The 19,818-nt window shown below is 46.3% G+C and overlaps 2 protein-coding genes across 4 annotated transcripts; one reads left to right on the top strand and one right to left on the bottom strand.

The window, feature by feature from the left end:
- Nucleotides 1-238: 238 nt before the first annotated feature.
- Nucleotides 239-5,527, top strand: NAXE (NAD(P)HX epimerase). The gene is made up of 6 exons (XM_029581378.1): nucleotides 239-631; nucleotides 1,993-2,101; nucleotides 2,473-2,583; nucleotides 3,401-3,514; nucleotides 3,998-4,145; nucleotides 4,334-5,527. Exons 1-6 carry the CDS (start codon nucleotides 399-401, stop codon nucleotides 4,534-4,536), a joined length of 918 nt encoding a protein of 305 aa, XP_029437238.1. The 5' UTR covers nucleotides 239-398; the 3' UTR covers nucleotides 4,537-5,527.
- A 2,645-nt stretch (nucleotides 5,528-8,172) lies between these two features.
- GPATCH4 (G-patch domain containing 4) lies at nucleotides 8,173-19,470 on the bottom strand. 3 transcript variants are annotated; one of them, XM_029580909.1, is made up of 8 exons: nucleotides 19,318-19,470; nucleotides 18,414-18,576; nucleotides 17,708-17,781; nucleotides 16,904-16,996; nucleotides 16,537-16,644; nucleotides 15,126-15,229; nucleotides 14,395-14,445; nucleotides 8,173-9,577 (listed from the first exon to the last, which is right to left on the bottom strand). In XM_029580909.1, exons 2-8 carry the CDS (start codon nucleotides 18,490-18,492, stop codon nucleotides 9,148-9,150), a joined length of 939 nt encoding a protein of 312 aa, XP_029436769.1. In that variant the 5' UTR covers nucleotides 18,493-18,576; nucleotides 19,318-19,470; the 3' UTR covers nucleotides 8,173-9,147. The 3 variants fall into 3 exon arrangements, with proteins under 3 accessions (XP_029436769.1, XP_029436770.1, XP_029436771.1); XM_029580910.1 differs by lacking the exon at nucleotides 19,318-19,470 and adding an exon at nucleotides 18,825-19,146; XM_029580911.1 differs by lacking the exons at nucleotides 17,708-17,781; nucleotides 19,318-19,470 and having other exon boundaries at nucleotides 18,414-18,560.
- Nucleotides 19,471-19,818: the final 348 nt, after the last annotated feature.

Raw genomic sequence — 19,818 nt, 5'->3', positions numbered from 1 at the left:
GATTTGCGTTGGCCTCTTTATATGACTGTAATACAAACGCAGATGCCTTTTTAAGAGATCATCCGAAGGCCAACCCAAAAGCACGAAAGGGAAATACGGCCAATATTTATTTATTTTTTTCAGCAGAGGGTGATTAAGTATATTCCCTATATTAAAGGCGTAAACAAGCAACCAGCATGTACTTAAAAGCCCAAAGCGCGCGCTGCGCATGCTCGCTGTTCTCTTTGGCAGAGAACGGGGGGGAAAGAAAGTGATAGGGTCCTGACTCTACGTCACGCCTTTCTGAAAGGCTTGGCTATAGAAGGGCGTGGCCTTGCGATCGTTGAGTTCCCCCCGGCTCGCGACCAGCCCTTTCACCAGCACCACCTCGAGCCCACAGCCGAGGCCGTCGGGGCGGAATGCGAGCGCTGCTGAGTCTGGGCTCGCGTTCCGTTTTCTTGCCTTTGTTGTTGCCCGTTCTCGCGCCTGGGGCGCGCGGCACAGAGAAGCGTACGGCGGCGGCCCTTTGCGTCAACCCACGCGCCGCCTCGACCTGGGGATCTGCCGTCACCGCGCCTGCGCGGAGGAAGGAGTGGAGCCCGATCTGTAGGCGGGGTGCTTCCGCCGCCATGGAGGGTCCCAGGTACTTGAGGTAACTGACAGCACACCGCCAATTAAAATAATAATAAATCGTTGCCGCCACCCGGCTCAACCTTTATTAGTGACTGCGGGTGCGATATACCTTGCCAAGTCTACCTTACACCTGGGATTTGGAGATCAAGCCAGTCTCGGTTTTGCCCCAATGCATGTAGGGAGTTGTAGTGCTGAAATTTTTTCCCGACTATGCAAACTTTTAACATATACTTATTATTACATCTATAATCGATTTGGTTCTCAACTTTGATATTATTTTGGTTTAATTTTGTTTTATTGCTTTTAATATTTGTTGAAAATAAACTAACCTATTTATGCAGCTTGCCCTGTTATTTGGTTTGTTTCTTTTTTTTTCATCTCAACAGCCTTAAGCGTAGGCAGTTACAGTTCTGTTGTCACTCAGTCGGATGCATCTGTTTTTAGTTTTCTTCTAAATATTAGGAACCGAACTCTGCTCTAGTTTCTTTTAATCATTTGTTCCACGACATGGAAAGGCCATTTTTCCTAATTTTAGCATATTGGGTTGATTTACCTGTAGGAATTTGCAGAAGACAATCTTGGGAGGAACAAAGATTCCAGCTGGGACAATATCTGTTCAAGATGTCCTATGTACTTATAAAAGGTTTTTGCCTTTTAACCAATGCAACATTTGTAGCCAATGGGAATGCTCCGGATCTTCTGGTTCTACCCACGACCCTCGCCACATTTTGGATCCTTTGCAGCCTATAAGTTGGTTTAGCTGGTAGCCCTAAGAAAAATGTATTACTGTAATCCAGCACTATCAAAACCAAGGAAACCATGACCTATATGAAAGCAGGGCATAGCTGCCCAATTAGAGAAAGCTTACCAAAGGCTTGTCTCCTTAACTGTTTGATATTGATTCAGAGGAAAAACACTAGCACCCTTCAACTATTACAAGGGAAAAATCTACCTGGAGAGTGGGGCAGAAAACCATTCTTAAGTATCTTTGTCTTGGAGCTGATAAACTTCAATTTATTATTAGATAATCATTCTGTTATCTCTTGCAAGCAAGCATTTCATTTATCTCCCTTTTCCCTTACATCTTTCCTGCCTTGAAAAAATGTATTCCTTTCAGTCTAAGGCTGGGATTTTTTTTCCATATTTCCTTAGTCTAGAGACAATTTTTGCAGAGCTGCCAGTGTTTTGTGTTTGTGTTTTTTTTTGTTTTTTTTTTGTTTCATTGAATTAACCTGCTGGTAAACTTATCATAACCCTTATTCTCATTGCCAATTTGCCTCGCTTCCAGCCACCTTGGGACTTGTGTGCATTCATGATTTTGAAGTACTGTGCATGAGAGAGAGGAAAAAAACCAAAGTACTATTATGATTTCTCCATCAGTCAGGAAGAGGCCCAAGCTGTGGATGAGGAACTTTTCACTGCGTACAAATTCAGCGTGGATCAGCTGATGGAGCTGGCAGGCCTCAGTTGTGCTACAGCCATTGCCAAGGTATGTGCTTGATTTAACTTGGTTTTCGTTAGCCTAACCTACATGGTGAGGGCCCCCTCATTCCACTTAGCTTGATTGACCACATACCTTTGTTAAAGGCTAGTCTGGAAGAAGGGTGCTGCAATCGCTGTGGGCACTGACCAACAATATGGGCTACTGACGCGGGCTGAAGGACAAAACTGGCTAATTGGATGGCTTGATTTAAAGATCTTAAACTATATTTCTGATACTGTCCAACTAGACATTCCTTCTGATGTTCCATCAGCACTAGAATCATCAGGGTTTTTTGTTTTTTTTTTTTCCCAAGAGGGAGGGCCGCAGAGGAAGCAGGTTGGTGGTATTAATACATTTTTATTCTTTTCTCTGAAAAGGCCTATCCCACTAGCTCTTTTATGAGCAATGTACCCGCTGTCCTGGTCCTGTGTGGGCCTGGGAACAATGGAGGTGATGGCCTGGTGTGTGCACGGCACTTGAAGCTGTTTGTGAGTAGTTTTCATCCTTTAACCTGTTTTAATACTGACGAGTAACTTACCTTCTGGGGAGGTCACCAAATCAGTTTTTAACTTGTTGAAATCCATTATCAAGAACTTTTGGCTATGAAAAGAGTAAATGGGGGAGTGGGAGAAAGATCTTTTATTTATAACTTTTATATACCGGAGTTCAATCAACAGAGTTAATTACCACTTCGGTTTACATTACAACTAGCAAAAAATAACAGAGACAAAGTCTTTTCACTTGTGATGGCCCAGCTCTTGTTGATCAGTTTTCATCCTGAAATTATTTTGTGATAAACTGGCAGGGAAGAGGAGGAAAGCAGTTGGGAGGCAGAAGGACTAAGGCATTTTACATCCTTTCTGTTGCTGCTTGACTGTCTCCAGAAACATCACGGCAGAGAGAGACCATATGGCCCATCCATCCAATTAATTTAGCATCACTTCCTCAGAAATCCCCTGCTTTTAGCCCATGCTTTTTTGAATTCAGATACTGTTTGTCTCCACCCCCTGGAGTGGGAGGCTGTTCCACATATCCACCATCCTCTCTGTAGAGAGTAACGTTACTCCTGAGTCTTCTGATGGAGCTTTTAAGATGGTAACCCCCAGCTGACTGTTTTAAAGTTGATCCTCCATCAGTGCCTTCCAGATCAGGGAGGACCCCTATCCTGCTTGCTTTGTCACCCTACTGTAAGGCTTCCACACCCCCACAAGGGGTGGTGTACTGATCATTCAAGCCCTGCTTTGAATTACATATTAGGAAGTTTTATTCGCTCACTGAATTCTGCCTTCTTGTAATTTCTGGCAGGGGTATGAGCCGGCCATCTTTTACCCCAAGCGAACCAGTAAGACGCTGTTTGAAAACTTAACCACTCAGTGCCAGAAAATGGAGATCCCCTTTCTGAAGGAGTTCCCTTCAGAGGTATGTTGTATGTGTAATACTTCTCTGCTTCCTCCTGTTTGAGTCCTGGGCTCCCTCAGCAGAGCTCGGTCCTCACGGCAAACTGGATTCTGGTCACACAGGTTAGAGAGTGGTGCTGGGTAGAGACCCAACATGCTTGTGGTCTTGGCCATATTTACAATTCAGTAAAACCAAATTTAATGAGTATATTGGACTGCTTTCCTGTGGGGTTACCTTATACTGTTGCACACCTTGTAATCTCTTCACTATTTATTGAGTTAGTAATGCTATAAATCCCCATAAACTAGACCCATACTAACATGCAGTACATGGGACAGAAAAATTACTTTAAGGACATTGCTGCACCCCCTACAAGTGTTTGTGGAGATGCTGCCTTGAGTGCATAACAACACCCATCTATTGCATGAGGCAGTACATTGAACCTGGTTCCTTCTGATCATGTTGTCAAAAGTTCCTCATCACTTTTAATCTACTTTAATTCAGGCTGCAACGATCGATGAGGCGTACGGTCTGGTGGTAGATGCGCTTTTCGGCTTCAGCTTCAAGGGGCCTGTGCGGGAGCCTTTTGGAAACATCCTCCGCACCCTGAAGCAGGTTACTGTACCTATTGCCAGCGTGGATATCCCATCGGGTATGTAACAGTAATGTGCTGCCTAACCTCTGCTGAAGATAGGGCGCTGTAGGCTCACATCTAAAACAAATCTCCCACCTCAAGCTTGGCAGTGGCATTTGTGTATTTAATTAGACCATTTAAGAATCTTCTTTTGTTATTTGGAACATACTTAAATGCTTTTTCAAATAAATCTGTGTTTTTTACAGGCTGGGATGTTGAGAAGGGAAACCCAGACGGCATCCAGCCAGATATGCTGATTTCTCTAACAGCTCCCAAACAGTCTGCCCAGCACTTCTCAGGGCGTTACCACTACTTGGGGGGGCGGTTTGTGCCCCCGGCACTGGAGAAGAAGTACAAGCTGAACCTGCCGCTGTACCCAGAGACGGATTGCGTCATGCGGTTACCCTGATCTCGCTGGCGGGGAAGAGGGGCTCCGGAAAGGACCACCAGCTGCCAGGACACGACGGTGGAGAACCCGTGAAGACAGAGAGCAACCTGATGGGCCCCCCCCCCCCCCCCCCCCCCCCCAGCTTCTAATGAACTGTGCACTTTAGAAAGATGCACGCGTGGACTAAATCTATCAATTTTTGTACTGGCAGCAGTTGGTGCCATCCGATATTACATGGGCTTTGAGTTTGTGAAGGAATGAGAACCGGCTTTGAATCCATCTTCTGTGCCCAGCAGTAGCTGGAATTAACCTCGTTCCAACTCCTGAAAAGCTTTTCTTCTCCCAGCTTGGCCTCTGCTGCAGCAAAGAGCAGGGCGGCATAGGGGTGTGTGAAAGAGGGGAAGCAGACTTTCCAAGCACCGTGTGACCCTTTAAGTCATAAACATAGACCAAAATGAAGAGGTCTAAGACAAGTCCTACAAATGTCACAATCGGAAAGTCTGTAGTTCAGTGGGCGCCGTTCTGCTGTACAAAAGGCTGGGCGCGCGTGGGAGGCCGAGCTGGGCTTTTCTTTCTGTTGGCTGACGTTGCACACAGATGTGCCCGCTCCAGCTCCTGAAGCAGGTCGCCTTGCGGTGATGGGGGTGAGAGAAAATCCCCTTCACCGCAAACTGGAGAAGAGGCGAGTAGGGTAAAGCAAAAGGGTGAAGAGAGCACTTTTTTTTCTTTTTCCCCCAATTATGATTTGAATGCTTTTGACATAAATATAGAGCATGAGACAGGGGATTTCACCTCTCCAAAGTAGTGTATACAGAAGATTAGAGGGATAATTCGAATTACTTGCTTTATGAAATGTTCCTGTAATGCTTGAAGGTGCTTTCACAATTTAGGAGTGGTGTACAAATCACATAATTGCTTCTCTGCCTTTTTCTTTTTCCCTCCGTGTTAATTTTGACTAGGGGCAAGGTTCCATTCTGTTTGCATAGAATAAAAAGCTGCAGTTCTAGCATCTGATGGGCCCTGATTTATTTATTTGCCTGCCCTGTCTTCATCTGTTTTTTGTTTTTTTTTATTTGATTTATAGTCTGCCATTGAGGTAATGTTTAGGTATTTTTCTGTCCTTCATGGTAGTGACTGGATCAGGTAGTAAGAGCTTTTTGGAAGGGCTCTGACAACGAGAGGCTTTTCTAGAAACATTTCAGAAAATATTGCTGGAAAGCAGTGTTCAGTGAAGTCAGGCAGCTTTCCTTAGGTGAATTGTATAAAATATTTTATGTACATTTGTAAACCAGCTTTTAGACACATTGGGGTGAATTTTCGAAGCCCAGCACATGCCAAAGGAGGGAGGTACACACAGAAGCTGGGCCAGTGTACGCTGCAAGGTTTTTTTTTAAAAGCGCCTGCCTTTTCCAAAAAAAGGGGTAGGATGTGGGCAGTCCAGGATTTGAGTGAAACCAGAATGTAAATACTGATGTGCACAGGGGCAGTCCCCTACCCTGTACGTACCTAGATCAGTCCAGACTCCTGGTTTTGCCTCCCTGCCAGCAGATGGCGACAGAGAAAGTTCAAACTGAAGTTGCCACATAAGCCCCTATGTAACCTGCAGTTCCTCAGTATTTATCCGTATTTCTCTGTCTCCAGCAGATGAGAGGGTACAAACCTACAGTTCTGTTTTGTAGTTGGCATTTTTTAAAATTTTGGAGCCTTCCCTCCCAGCAGTTTTTTGGGCCCTAGTGAGCCCTTCCCTCTCTGGTTGAGGCGGCTGGTGACTCTTTAGTAGGTTCAGTCCATGCACGCGTGGGGTGAAAATCTGGTGGTCCAGATCCCTCCCTTCCACAAGGCCGCTTAGGTGACTGCAGGCTCTGGGGTTGATTCCCTTTTTGGAAGCTAAGTCTCACTTTTTAATTTTGGGGCTACAGGCTTCATAAAGTTTAAAAAAACAAAAAAAGCAGTAACAGCCATGTGCAGGACTTGCTGATGGTTTGTTTGTTTAGATTTTTATATTCTGCTTTTCACAGGGTTTTTTTTCCCCAGGCACTTCAAAGCTGATTCTATTCAGGTACTGTAGGTATTTCCCTGTCCCCAGAGGGCTTACAATCTAAGTTGCAGTGGATAGAGAGACATCAGGGCGAGGTAGTTATTAGTGGCTCTGGAGTGGCCACAGTGCGCCTGGTTTGCGAATCTGGCCATGGCCAGGCCGATACGATTCGGCCATCGGTCGGGCCTTCTTCACTAAGGGCCCATATTTTCAGACCAGGCTGCTCACTTCTGGCTAGCGGCATGGCTTGTGAGAGGAGGTGATTGAGATGTAAGTCGACTTGTCTGTCTTATGTCAGAGTCTGGAAGGTTTCGAAGCTTGGTGCATGGAGTCGGGCCGCTGGAGGCTTCGGTGGCGGATATCTTATCTTTTTTACAAGAAGGTTTGGCTTTCAATTCCCTAAAGGTCCAAGTGGGCTGCTTTAGGCTGTCTTAGAGGCACGGTGGAAGGTCCCCCCCCCCCCTCCTTTACATCCAGATGTTGTGTTTTCTCTCCGGGGCGCTAGGAACTTGCAACTGCCAGTGCGGGAAGTTTATAAGTCCTGGAATCTTAATCCTGTTCTCAAGGGCTTGTGTGAGCTTCCCTTTGATTAAGGACTTGAGGCTTAAGGTGGTTTGCGTGGTGGCAATCTGTTTGGCTAGGAGCGTATCCGAGTCGCAGGCTTTGTCGTGCGGCGATCCCTTCCTTCAGATTTCCCATGCAGGGCTGACCTTGCAAACTGTTCTTAGTGTCGGCTTTTCACACGCATCAGTCTGTAGAGCTTCCGGCTTTGCCAGAGGTGGGTGCTGCCATTCCTCACGTGAGAGAACACATTTTTAGATGTGCACAGGGCACTGTTAAGATACCTCAAGGTTACGAATGACTCTAGTTTGTCCTGTGAAATGGTCCAAAGGGGGGGGGGGGGCCTTCAAGCGTCTGCTACAATTGCCCGGTGGCTTAAGGAGGCCATTGGGTTGGCTCACGTATGTAAGTGTCGCCCGGTTCCTGAGTGAGGGCTTACGGGCTCATTCTACGCAAGCTCAGGCAGCCTCTTAGACAGAGGTGCAGCTTGTTTCTCCCCCAGAAATATGCAGGGCCGTGCTATGGAAGTCACTGCAGACCTTTGCAAGACATTATTGGCTGGAGGTGGGCGAGGTAGGGTCCCACTTCTTTGGCGAGAGTGTTTTGCAAGTGGGACCCTCCAGGTCCCAGCCAGTTTAGGGAACTCGGGTACATCCCAGGAGTCAGGATTGATCTGGGTCTGTACAGGGAAAGGAAAATGTTCCTTTTTCCTATGGATGATGTGTAACTCCCAATACAAAAAAAAAAAAAAACTACGCTAGTCAGTGGGATTTTAAGGGTAGGGGCTAATATGCTAATTAACTAGGGGCATTAGGAAGTCCTATCCTTTACCTGGGGAAACTGGTAATTGCATCAGCACACGTTTACTAAAATCCCCCCCCCCCCCCCCCCCCCCACTTAGGTCCTAGAGGCAATATGTGTGTGCATATACGCACATGCCCCCTATTTTATACCATGCGTGCATATGCGCGTGTTATAAAATGGCGCACATCGCCATCAACGTTACTGATGATGTGTTCACATGAGCCTTCGGGGGGAGGAAAAAAAAAAAGACGAGATCCAAGAAAGGTCACATTTTATTCATCCTGACAGCACCTGTAAGCTGAATTACAAAGTCACATGGTGAAGGCAGATAAAGATCAGAAAAGTCCATGCTGCCCAGCCAGCCTTCTGCTAAGGGGAGGAGGATATTGATACTGACCCTTGCACGGCAGAGAGCGTCGTCTCTCTGCAACAGGTTCTCCTGGAGCAGCAGCACCTCCATTTCTTTTGAGAGTGGGTGATTGGTTCAAAGTAAGATGAATCCACCCCCGCAGTGAGGGAAAATACTGCTCCTGCCTATTAGAGCAAGGAGGCAACAACTGGTATTAGGAAGTACAGTGCAAAGGATTATCAGCCATAGCTACCCCCAGAGCAGGCGTCATGTTCAGCTCTAAAGGAGAGGAGGTCACAGAAGTTAGATTTTGGTAGCTGCAGCCTACTTTTCAGCATCATGGCCAGAAATCTCTTAATCATTGGCCTGAGAAAATGCAGCATGTTCTTGTTGGCTCCAGACTCTTGTTCTTCACTTTAGAAGGGGTGGGTCTTTATTGTGCTAAAAGTGTAATACTCAGTTTATGGTACTGTTCATTTGCAGAAAGAAAAGAACAGTATTTTGAAAAAAACAAACACAAAACCATGTAAAAGTCTGTAACCCACTTGGAAAACAGAAGTAGCACCTGAGACTGAGAGCTGAGCATAATTCACTTAAAGAGCAGCAGGGAGAAGCTTTTTCAGCTCTGTTTGCCCTCTGAGCTGCAGTTTGTAGCCTCAGGCCAAGGCTTATAAAATGTCCACATTGTCCATGAGAGTAGAAGGAAACCTCTCTCGTCTCTAAACCCCCCCCCCCCAACTATACATTTCTTGTGATCTGAGGAAAACCTATTGCCCTAGAAGTGGAGAGGGCCAGCGTCACTGAATAAGCTGAAGCCAAGGGGCAAAGGTAGTGCGGATTCCATGCAGCGTGAGCTGTCGCTTTCTACCGCTTTGCCACTTCATTCCTGGTACTGCTTTTTCTTCTTCTTCTTTTTGGACCTGCTGCCCCTTTCTGGCTTGCTCCGTTCCTGCTCTTCTGGCAGCTCTGGGCCTTTTTTCTCCTCCACCCCCTCCCTGCAGGCAGCCTTGCTCTGGCCCTCGTGGCCTTCAGCCTCGTTTCTCCTTTGGGCTGCCACCTCTTTCCTCTGCTTCTTATGCCTTCGGTATTCCCTCTCTTCAGCGCTCTCCAGGGCATGGTCAGCCTGCCTTTTGGATTTCTTCCCTTTCCTCTTCTTACCACTCTTCTCCTCTGCACCACAGCGCTCTTCCTCCTGCTTTCCGCTATCTTCTCCCGTCTGCCGTGTCTTTCCATACTTGGCTAGGAATGCTCTCTCCTGCTCCTCTAGCCGAGCAAGTTTAGCACTCATGCATAAGCCGTGGCGTGCTCCCCTGAAACACAAGATTATTTTATTGGTATACAGAAGGGAAAAAAAGATGTCAGCTCAGCCGCAGCCAAGGTTTTACAAAAGTAAGCTGAAAACGAGGCAGGAGGGTGGTCTCGCTAGTCGCAGCACAGCTCACGGCCTTTCCCCATACTCCGTACCCACTCAGAAGCAACTTTCTCCACGGACAAGTAGGAGGGTAGTCCTCATACATGGGTGACATCATCAGATGGGAGCCCCCGCTCTGGAACTTTGATCTCAAAGATTCTAGAACTTTCAAACATGCCCTACTGAGCATGTGCAGCTGTAGTCATCATCCTGTCCCACCACCACGGAGCTGTTTGGTCACAGGAGCCATTCAGCTTTGCTCTCTTCCTCAGTGACTTTTTCTAGAGCTGCAGCTGTTTTCTTTCCTTTACCTTATGGTAGTTTCTCTCTCTTTTTTCTCTGTCTACCAGCTGCTTGCCAGGTCTTAGTCACTGTGCAGTCTGGCTGTCTATTCCTATCCCCTATTAAATATATATATTTTCTCTTTTTTTTTTTTTTAATTTCCTGTTTATACCCAGATCAGTCCAGACAAGTGGGTTTTGCATCCCTACCAGCAGATGGAGGCAGAGAACAAAAACGTTGGACCCTGCTACATAACGAGAGCACCACCTGCAGTCCCTCAATATTTATCTGTCTCTAGCAGATGGTAGAGGTGCAAACTTGCCGCCTGACAAAAACAAAAAAAAAAGAGAAGTGTTGGAGTCAGACACTCCCTGAGGTGTTAGGCTCCTTCGTGCACCATTCCTTAGGTGGAGCCTGGTGACCCGGGGGGGTTGGGGTTGGTGGTGCAGTGATTCAGTCGCAGGGCCAGCCTCGAGCTTTCCTGGGTGCTGCTCTGGCCAGCATGGCAGTGTGGGGCCTGCTTGTTCTTTGCAGCACACTGATGCTGTGTTTTCCTAGCAGCCGCGTACATTATGGCAGCATGCAGGGCGTGCTGTCGTGGTCTGCACCGCTTAATGCACATTCCCTGTGCGCTGGTTGCACATCGGGGGGAAAAGGTACCTCAGCAGGACTGCCTTTGGTAGAAAGGGTCCTCTTGATTGCCGGGGGCCATGGCTGCCCACGGGGGATCACAGGCAGGGGTCCTTTCTCTCCAAGGACTCCCCTCCTCTTCTTTTGCCTGTGGTAAAGGGTTCCACGGAGGGGGAGAAGAGGCTGACGAGAGCCTGCTCGCACCAGGGACAAAGGATCCAGAAGACTTTTCTCCAGAGTTTGTTCTTCTCCTGCATAAGGCCTTCCTGGCTAGGAAGGGGGGGGGGGGGGGGGACATCAGAGAGACAGGCCACTTCATTGCTCGTCTAAGCAACTGTGGTGGGTTCCGGGGATCTGCTCCGATGTCTGGGTCGCACAGGTTCGGAGGCTGATCCCAATGATTCTGCTGATCCAGCACGGGGCGGATCTGAATGTTGATGTAGATACAGCTCAGACTGCGGATCCCGATATTAAAGATGAACCTGGTCTGGATGAGTTTCCGGTGTCTCAGGGGGATAACTCTCTGCTGGTCCGCCTGTTTAAGAAGGAAGAGTTGCAGGAACTGGGAGTTAAAGTGGCTCAGGAGGAGTCTTCATAATGAGAGCGTGAATCTGGTCCTGGATGGACTGCTTGGTGGTCCTAGTGCTTTTTCCCTTGCTTAAGAAGAATTAGAAGTTGATAAATTGGGAACGGGACTTTGCGGGGGTGGGCCTGAAGGTTGGCAGGGCTATGACTAAACTTTACCCCCTGATGGAAGAGACCTTGAGGCTCCTGTGGGTGCGTAAGGCGGATGCTGCAGTTTCTGTGGTCACCAAGAAGACGACCATCCCGGTGGTGAGTGCTGCCACTCTAAAGGATATTCAGGTCCACAAAAGTGGAGATTCAATCGAAGTGGATATTCGAAGTTTCTGCCTTGGAGTATGATGCAGAGGGCCTGTTTGTGCTGGGCACAGAAAGCACAAGAGCAAGTCTCATCTGGGAACGTCAGTAGTCTGCAGTGGCTTATTTCACGGATGCACTATATGACTTGGTGCACACTTTGGCCAGAGCATGGTCTCTGCCATAGCGGCCTGCAGGCTTTTGTGGTTGCGAAATTGGTTGGCTGACCTGTGGTCTAAGGCCCAGTTGTGTAATCTTCCCTTTAAAGGGAAGATCCATTTTGGGGAGGATTTGGATCAGCTGATGAAGACTGTGGGGGAGTCCAAAGGGAACAGGCTACCTGAGGATAAAAGAAGCAACAAGGTTTTCCCATAGGTTCCATTCAGGCAAGACCTCCTCCGGCACGGGAGCGAAGCAGTCAGTAGGGAGACAGTCCTTTTGAGGCGCCCCCCCCGTGGATCTTCCAGTGACATTGCCTGTCAGCGGGCCGGTGGTGGAAAGTCAACACACACCGCCATAGAAGCAGTAGGGGGCAAGTTGTCCAGCTTTTACGAGGAATGGCCCAAGATTACCTCAGGCAATTGGGTTCTAGAGGTGGTGAGAGACTGCTACACCACACTGCTATGGATATCTTATGGTCAGTGGGTTGGGTAATAAATGTGGTGAAGAGTCACCTGATGCTGACCCAGGCACTAGAGTTACTGGGGACACTTTGATACCCAGAAGGGCAGGGTGTCCCTAACCTCAGACAGGTTGTTGAAGTTACAGGTACAGGTGACACATCTGCTTCCTCTGTCAGTGCCAACAGTTTGGGATTATTTGCGGGTGCTAGGTTCCATGGTTTCCATGTTGGATTTGGTTCCATGGCCCTTTAAACACATGAGACCATTACAGAAGGCGCTGTTGTCCAGGTGGAATCCATTGTTGGACTATCATCTGCCTTTGCCTCTCCTACAGAATCAGGTCCAGTCTCTCATGGTGGTTTTCATGTCGCAATCTGGAAAAGGGAATGGATCTGGAGCCCCCAGACTAGGTGGTGTGACCACGGATGCCAGTCTCAAGGGTTGGGCATGCTGGCCAAGGTCTTTGGTCCACAGCAGAGACGTCCTGGTCCATCAATCATATGGAAACAAGGGTAGTCCACCTGGCCTTGGAAGCCTGCCTGCCTTCCTCAGATCAAAGGTCAGATGTTGCACATGTTCTTGGACAATACAATGGCTGTAGCATAAATCAATCATCAAGGAGGGATGAAGAGTCACATCATGGCTCTAGAAGCTCGACAGTTTGTTGGGGGGGGGGGGGACGGGACACACACCACTTCAAGGGAATAGCGGCTTCTCACATCACAGGTGTAGACAACGTGCAAGAAGATTTCCTCAGACAGCAACTGGATCAGAGGGAATGGGCGCTGTACCTGGAAGCTTGGGATCATATCTGCACCAGGTGGGGCGTTCCCCAGATGGATCTCATGGGAAGGAGGTTCTAGGCCTACTTCTTTGTCAGGGTTATTGATCCGAAACCCTCCTTGTAACGTTTTCCTTGATGCTTCTGCTTGTACTTGCATTACTCCTTTGCCTTAGGCACCTCTGCTATGCATGAGGGTTGTGTGTCTCTGTCATTTCTATGGTTTTTTTTTTGCAGAACCCAAACTCTTCTGCCACCTGGACCCCTGATGGGTCGGCTGCCTCACAGGCAAAAAGGAGACAGGTAGTGCTTCTGCACTGTGCGATTTCCCTTTTTTGTCCTGCTCAATAGCCTATAGCTAGAGATTCACCCATGTGTGAGGCTTGTCCTGGGAGAAAGCAGACTTGCTTACCTGTAACAGGTGTTTTCCTAGGACAGCAGGATATTAGTCCTCACAAAAAACTCACCTGCCTCCCCCTTCCTGGATTAGCTATATTATGGACTGAGGGACTCTGGCTAGGGGGTAGGGTGGTGATTATAGCTGCACATGCTCAGTAGGGCATGTTTGAAAGTTCTAGATTCGAGATCAAAGTTCCAGCTGATGATGTCACTCATATGGGAGGACACCTGTTACAGGTAAGCAACTCTGCATCACGTTTAAACTTTCATCCTTTGTACTGGAAAATCTAATACACCGTAGCAAAATACAAGAAAGGGATAGGACAGGCAGAAGAGGTACAGGGGGGTTCCACTGCATTCAGTCTGCCACCAGCAAACAACGGCTTGGTAATGCTAGCAGTCACTGTAGAAAGCCACATATTTGTACTGCGGTGGTTGGAGTAAGGGAGGGGGTGCTGGGAGGATCTCACCTGCTTCTTTACACAAAGAGAGAGAGAGAGAGAGAGACTACAAATGAGGAAGACAGTACATACTGGCAAGGGTAAGGAATGATATCCTATGAAAGGTCACACTCCATGGCTGGCTGCCGGGATAGTTCCTTGACAGTGAACAGGAATGCCTGGATGGATTTCTCAAATGGTTCCTGCTGTCAGCTCTTGTGCTACTCCCTATTCAGTTTGGTTTGTAGGATAGCCACACTGAATATGGACAAGTGAGAATATCTGCACCCAAGGGAGACCGTGCATGCAGATCTCACAAGTATATTCACTGCGACCATCCTGCAAACCAGAATGGGCAAGGGTAGGCAACTGCAGTCTTCCTGTGCTACAAGCCAGACAGGTTTTTCAGTTTATCCCTGCTAAATATGTATTTACAGCTCATGAATATTTAGTAGTAGTTTCTTGAAAACCCATCTGGTTTGCAGTACTCAAGCACCAGAGCGGCCTATCCCTGCGCTAGAGGATACTTATGGACCCAGTTGAGAACTACTGGGCCAGTGGTTAGGCGAGTAACCCACACTTGTAGCCACCAAAATGGAAAGTTGGGGGGAGCCCCCCCCCCGGAAGGTCCCTCGCAGTGCCAATCCTAGCTCCTTTACATTTCAGAAACTAAAGACCTTACTTATGTGCAGTGCGACCTCCACAGGCTCTCATCAGTTCTTCATCAGTCAGCCTGTTGAAACATACAATTTTATTTCACACACTAGCTGTTACCCGGTGAACATGCACCAAAGAATATTTCTTCCCTAGCCTGAAGCTATCATACTCAAACCCGTGCCCCTATGCCCCGTTACTCCCATCCCTCCCCAAGTATGTTGGCCAAGTCTTCCTCTGCAATCTGCCCTGATCCATTGCGTTTCCCCTTTTACCTGTCCCTCTGCCTCCTGTGGCTTGGGAGCATGCTAGCATGCACGCTTTGCAAATTACCTGCGTTTTACTACAAACGATCCGAGCCACAACAGACATCAGCCAAAGTTAAGTGTTTTATATAGGTAAGAGATAGGCCCCTGCTCAGACCCATCTCTCTTTAAATGCTCTGTGAAAAATGCAGTAAATAAAGTGCTCTAGCAACTACCTTCTAATATGAGAAACAGAATACCAAGCTGGCAACACAATCAAACGAATCAAAGGCCAGAAGAGAGGAGCTTTCCGCTTGGATTTGACACAGAGAAAGAAATCAGTCTCGATCCCCATGAAGACAGGAAAAGACTTGCTCACTTTTGGCAGGGGTTTAGAGAAAGTTCATCCACCAACAGGAGCAAGCTTTGGCGATTTGTTAATGGAGTTTGCAGCTCTCCCTTTTACATACACAAGAGCCTGGCTTGCAGCAGTCCTGCTGCGATTTGTCCTCACTTGTTGGCTGAAGACAAGTCTAGTTTCTCCTCTTCATCCTCGCTGCTCTGCGATGACTCAGACCTCTCCGCTGGCATCTCTCCTCCTGACATCAGAGTTGCTGCCTTTGTAGTCGGGGGAGACACAAAAGGAAACATCCCTCCTTACTAACTGGAATGGGCTGGGGAAACTGGCACTACAGGTAGGCTGGGGGTAACCCCAAAATCAATGAGCAGGCTTGAAGCAGATACAGAGGTGGGAACAGGGCTGGGAGATCGGGTAGAAGTAGCTGGTGTTGGAATTCATATAATCATCTACCCAAAGTGGTAGAAAACCAAAGAGTTTATAGTTTATTTTTTATATATACCGCCACATTAGCCGTAGCCTTCACAACGGTTTACAGTTTAAATACAATAAAATAAGTGATAACAGCTAAAAATTTAAAAGCACGATAATAGAAGGTTTAGCTCTTAAAAAGGATAAAAGTTTAAAAACTTAATATCTTGAGGAACAGCTTCATCTTATTAAAAATGTATAAGAATAAAATGAGCCAGTAGATAATAAAAACGTAGACAAACAGAAATAAACATTACACAATTAGACATCTGCCTGTGTGCACGCGTTTAAAAGGCCAGGTTCTAAGGTCTGCCTTGAATTTTTTCTCATCTGATATTAATCTCAATTCTGTTGGTAAAGTATTCTAAAGCTTGGTTCCCACTACTGCCGCCCTGTAAACAGTTGTGATGGTGCAATACTAAACGACGGTATAGAAAAGATTTTAAATAAATAAATACTGACACTGCAAAGAGGAAGGCAGCTGGGCAGACTGAATGGGCCCAATTGGTTCTCAGCTGCTGTTATCTACCACGTTACCCACGTTTTGCCAATCTGTGCGAAGACAGCCAAAAAGGGGTGTCCAAACCACTGGAGAACCTTACAAAGAAATCCTGCGGAGAACCAAGTATGGAAATTTAACATACCAAGGACCCCTCCAAGCACTAGGAAATGCTGGGGTTAGGATAGCAGCCACAGCAAAAAAAAAGAATAAAAAGAATTTATAGCTCAGCCTCAAAGACGAAGGCCCAAGGCCCAGAGCAGGTTCTGTGCCTGCGAAATCAGATGCAGCTTTCCGATGTACCCGGGTCCTGCCACATCAGAGCAGCAGCAAGACCCGACCAGGAAAATCATGGAGGTTAGGGGGTCTGGGGAGCAGGTCAACATCAGTGACCACTATTACTGCCCATCAGAGTAGAGGCTTCCAGCAAGGAGGCCTGGCATTAGCCGCTCTCAAACTCTTGTCCGGCTCAAGTCCTTTGACCTGTCTGGATCTTATTTTCATAATTAAAAAAAAAAAAAAAAAAAATTCCCTTTGAGATTCTGATCCACACTGTCATCTAGCGCCCTTTTAAAACTGCAACATGCAGCTCTTTACCTTAACAAATCGACCATACAACATGGTGCGGGCATTGGCTCCTTTCCGGGGCTTTTTGTTGGAAATCTGAGCACCATCCTCCGTGACCCGTTTCATCTGAACGCCATCCTAGAAATATTTCAAAATCAATTAAAAAAACCAAAACAAACCTCCAACCCTTCCACTGAAGATAATATCACAACATGCTGACTACCACAGGAGGGGAGGACCTTGGCCCTCAGTACTCCCAGATGAGGTTTCAGACACAAACACTTTTTCAAGCGTAGCAGGACAAAAATGAGTAGTGGTGGACTCATTAACCAACATTTTTTTTTACAGAAACATCGTAAGCACACTCCCGCCCCACTAAGTACCCCCCTCCATTTACCTCGCCTGTCTCAACAGTGATGTTTGAAGCGGTCTTGTTGAAGATGTGATCCCACCAGTGGAACGTGAACTGCTCTGCGGAATTGTGACCCACCTGCATTTTAATAATACAACAAAAACAAAACAGATTAAGCCCATGTATTGATAACAAGAATGGTCCTTGTCACATAGCAATAGTGCTGGATTCCCAGGTCAGGGATAATTATGCCTCCTTGTAACCCAGTGATTCTCACAATCAAATTCCAGTATGGCTGGCTGAACTTTGTAGCCTTCCCAGACAGATAAGATAAAAGATCAATTACAACTGGGCAATTAATTTTTCATTAGAGCAATACAAGGAGACAAAAACATGCTGGTTTGGACTCATATCCATATAAAAATGTTAACTAAATATAATAGTTCGTCTCCAAATTATTGTTCAGGACAGATCTGGACTGATCCCACCTTGAAGAGGTGTGTGCTCAGAGGAAATGAGACTGTGGCAAATTCATTTGCAAGATTCCTTTTCAGAACTATTTATATTCCCTCTCTCATATAACAACTTTGCACCACGTGTATGTTCTCTCTCATTGGACCAGGGGATAACAGCCCAACACTGAGCTACGACTCTTAGGATGCCCCTATCCATCACTTCACCGTGAGACCTTGTACAAGCCACTTAACCTCGTGGTCAGATTTAGAGGGGGGGGGGGGGGAAGGGACACTAGGAAAGAAAAGACAAAAATGATCCAAGAACGGACAAGCCAGTGGCAGCATGGGATACCACTTATTAACCCACGTGCTAATGGACAAGACCACTCCTTACCCCGGCTTTGTCACATTTCACTTTCACCTTGATGGCTTCTGAAATGCCATTCTCACGTCTTCCCAGGCCCTGGCCTAAAGAAAGTACAGAAAGCAAAAGTAAAAAAAAAAAAAATAAATATATATATATATATATATATATATATAAATTTAAAAAAAACAGATCTCTTAAATAACTTTCTTTCAATTGCAGAAACACTTTTTTCTTACTCCTAGAAAAAAAAAAGATTTTGCACAAGTAGGGCCATGCTGATCAGACCCATGATCCAATGAGCCTATCATCCTATCTCAGGCAGTCCAGGTCTCTTGGAGGTACATCCTAGAAATGTTTCCGTTTTTACCAGCACAAAACAGAAACCATCCAGGGAATCAGAAAAGGCAGCTAAAGACAATGCATTAATAAAACCCAGCCAGGATCTTCAACAATTACTCAAATAAGTGGATTATTTGCAAGCTCTGATGAACCTTCTTTTGGAGCAAAATTAAAAAGTGAACCAGATAAGGAGGTGCATTTAACCACAAATGTGACAAAGAAGGAGTGCCCCTCCCCACCCATGATCTCACAAATCTCTGTATTATCTTTGGATAATTTTTCAGATACATTCAGAAAAGGTTACCAGGACCAGCTAAAATCCAGTTTTCTCCTGGGACCAGACATTTCTAGAACTTTGCACAGCTGGAATAAGGAAAAGAGGAAAGTGCCTTACCCTGCTTCCAGCCATGTCTCTGTAACTGCCTCTCTGCAAACTTTATTCCCCTGGTCCTGGACCCAGAAGAGGTGCTCATGATAGAGGGAGACTGCACCTGGAGAGAGGCCTGAATCCAGAGAGGTGTTCTCTAGGAGGATTATCGGGAAGGCTTCATATTGATCTTAAATGAAAGAAGATGGAAAAATTAGCTGCAATCCCCAAATCCCTTTCCCCATATTTACAAAGTAAAACAGCACTTGCCAAAATTATGGTGCTCAGATTTCTAGGCCTTCAATCATTTTTCTGAAAATAAGTCTCATATCAATTCATAGTAAATATTTCCAAATCATTGCTATTTTCAGCCTTTCTGCAGTTGACTAAAGTTCCATACCTGCAATCTAAATGCTAGGGATAGCAGTTGATCCTTACCCTGTGTTTTTTTTTTTAACCTTACTGCATGCATGGATCTATACCTCCAATTTTCTGAAGAAAAACAACTAGAAAAGGCAATGGTTGGGGTGAAAAAGGGGGTGACAAAAATAACCCCAAACAGAACCACGATCGTCCATTCCAGGAAAAAAAAATGGAGCCAGGTGGGTCGATTCTAGGTTAGTGGAACATGCAGTGTAGAAATGTCCCACCCCTGAAAACCCTCTTCGGTAAGATTCTTGAAAGGCCAAAAGGCAGAGACGGGAACTTTCTGTTTTCAGAACGCTACGTAATTCTTTAGATGCTAGAATTTTGATTTCCAAAGAATACAGCCAGCGCTTCCAAGTTAGTACAACGTGATTTTTTTTTTTTTTTTTTGCTTTAATTTTTTGAAAGTTTGATTAGAAAATAGAACCTAAGTAAACTACTGGGTGATTCCCAACCTAGCACAAAAAAAAAATAAACAAATCTATGAACAGACAGAGGCACTTACCGTTAAATAGAAAGGAAGCGGTTACTTTAAACCCTTCTCTCCCGGAAGCGTGCAGAACTCGGTAGAGACCGCCATCTTGAAACCTTTCACCCCCGCCCCCTCACCTTTAACAACCATGGAAAGGAAACCGTGCAGGGCAGAGCGGCAGCTATAGGGAGGCCGGCGTGGGGCACACGCAGCACGTTTAACTTGTCAGTGCCAATAAAGATTTGCAGATTCATGAAACTTTATTGGCACTGGCAAGATGGTTGGAAACTGTCAAAAGTGCCAATTTACTTCGATTTTGCTGATCCTACAAAGGGGAGGGGGTTAAGACATTCAAAATATATTTGCAGGATAAATAGTGTGTGTGTGTGTGTGTGTGGGGGGGGGGGGGGGATATGATAAAACATGCAAATACTTAGGCTTCAATAAAGTACAAGAAGGTAGCTTTTTCCATTACACATATAATTTGAAGAGAAAGGGTGAAGGACGAAACATGAGGAAATACTTTACTCAGAA

The sequence above is a fragment of the Rhinatrema bivittatum genome, chromosome 16 (assembly GCF_901001135.1).
Source record: "Rhinatrema bivittatum chromosome 16, aRhiBiv1.1, whole genome shotgun sequence".
Taxonomy (NCBI): Eukaryota; Metazoa; Chordata; class Amphibia; order Gymnophiona; family Rhinatrematidae; genus Rhinatrema; species Rhinatrema bivittatum.
Note: the sequence above shows the minus strand (reverse complement) of the source record. Positions and strands in the feature narration are given on the sequence as shown.

Excerpts from the sequence above, each read along its gene's own strand:
- GPATCH4 (XM_029580909.1), bottom strand. The coding sequence starts at position 18,492 with ATGAGCACCTCTTCTGGGTCCAGGACCAGGGGAATAAAGTTTGCAGAG. Across the intron at positions 16,997-17,707 it reads TGAAATGTGACAAAGCCGGG|GTGGGTCACAATTCCGCAGA; the intron begins GTAAGGAGTGGT and ends ATTAAAATGCAG. Across the intron at positions 9,578-14,394 it reads GGAGGTCGCACTGCACATAA|GGGAGCACGCCACGGCTTAT; the intron begins GTAAGGTCTTTA and ends CTTGTGTTTCAG.
- NAXE (XM_029581378.1), top strand. The coding sequence starts at position 399 with ATGCGAGCGCTGCTGAGTCTGGGCTCGCGTTCCGTTTTCTTGCCTTTG. Across the intron at positions 3,515-3,997 it reads TGAAGGAGTTCCCTTCAGAG|GCTGCAACGATCGATGAGGC; the intron begins GTATGTTGTATG and ends ACTTTAATTCAG. Across the intron at positions 4,146-4,333 it reads CAGCGTGGATATCCCATCGG|GCTGGGATGTTGAGAAGGGA; the intron begins GTATGTAACAGT and ends TGTTTTTTACAG.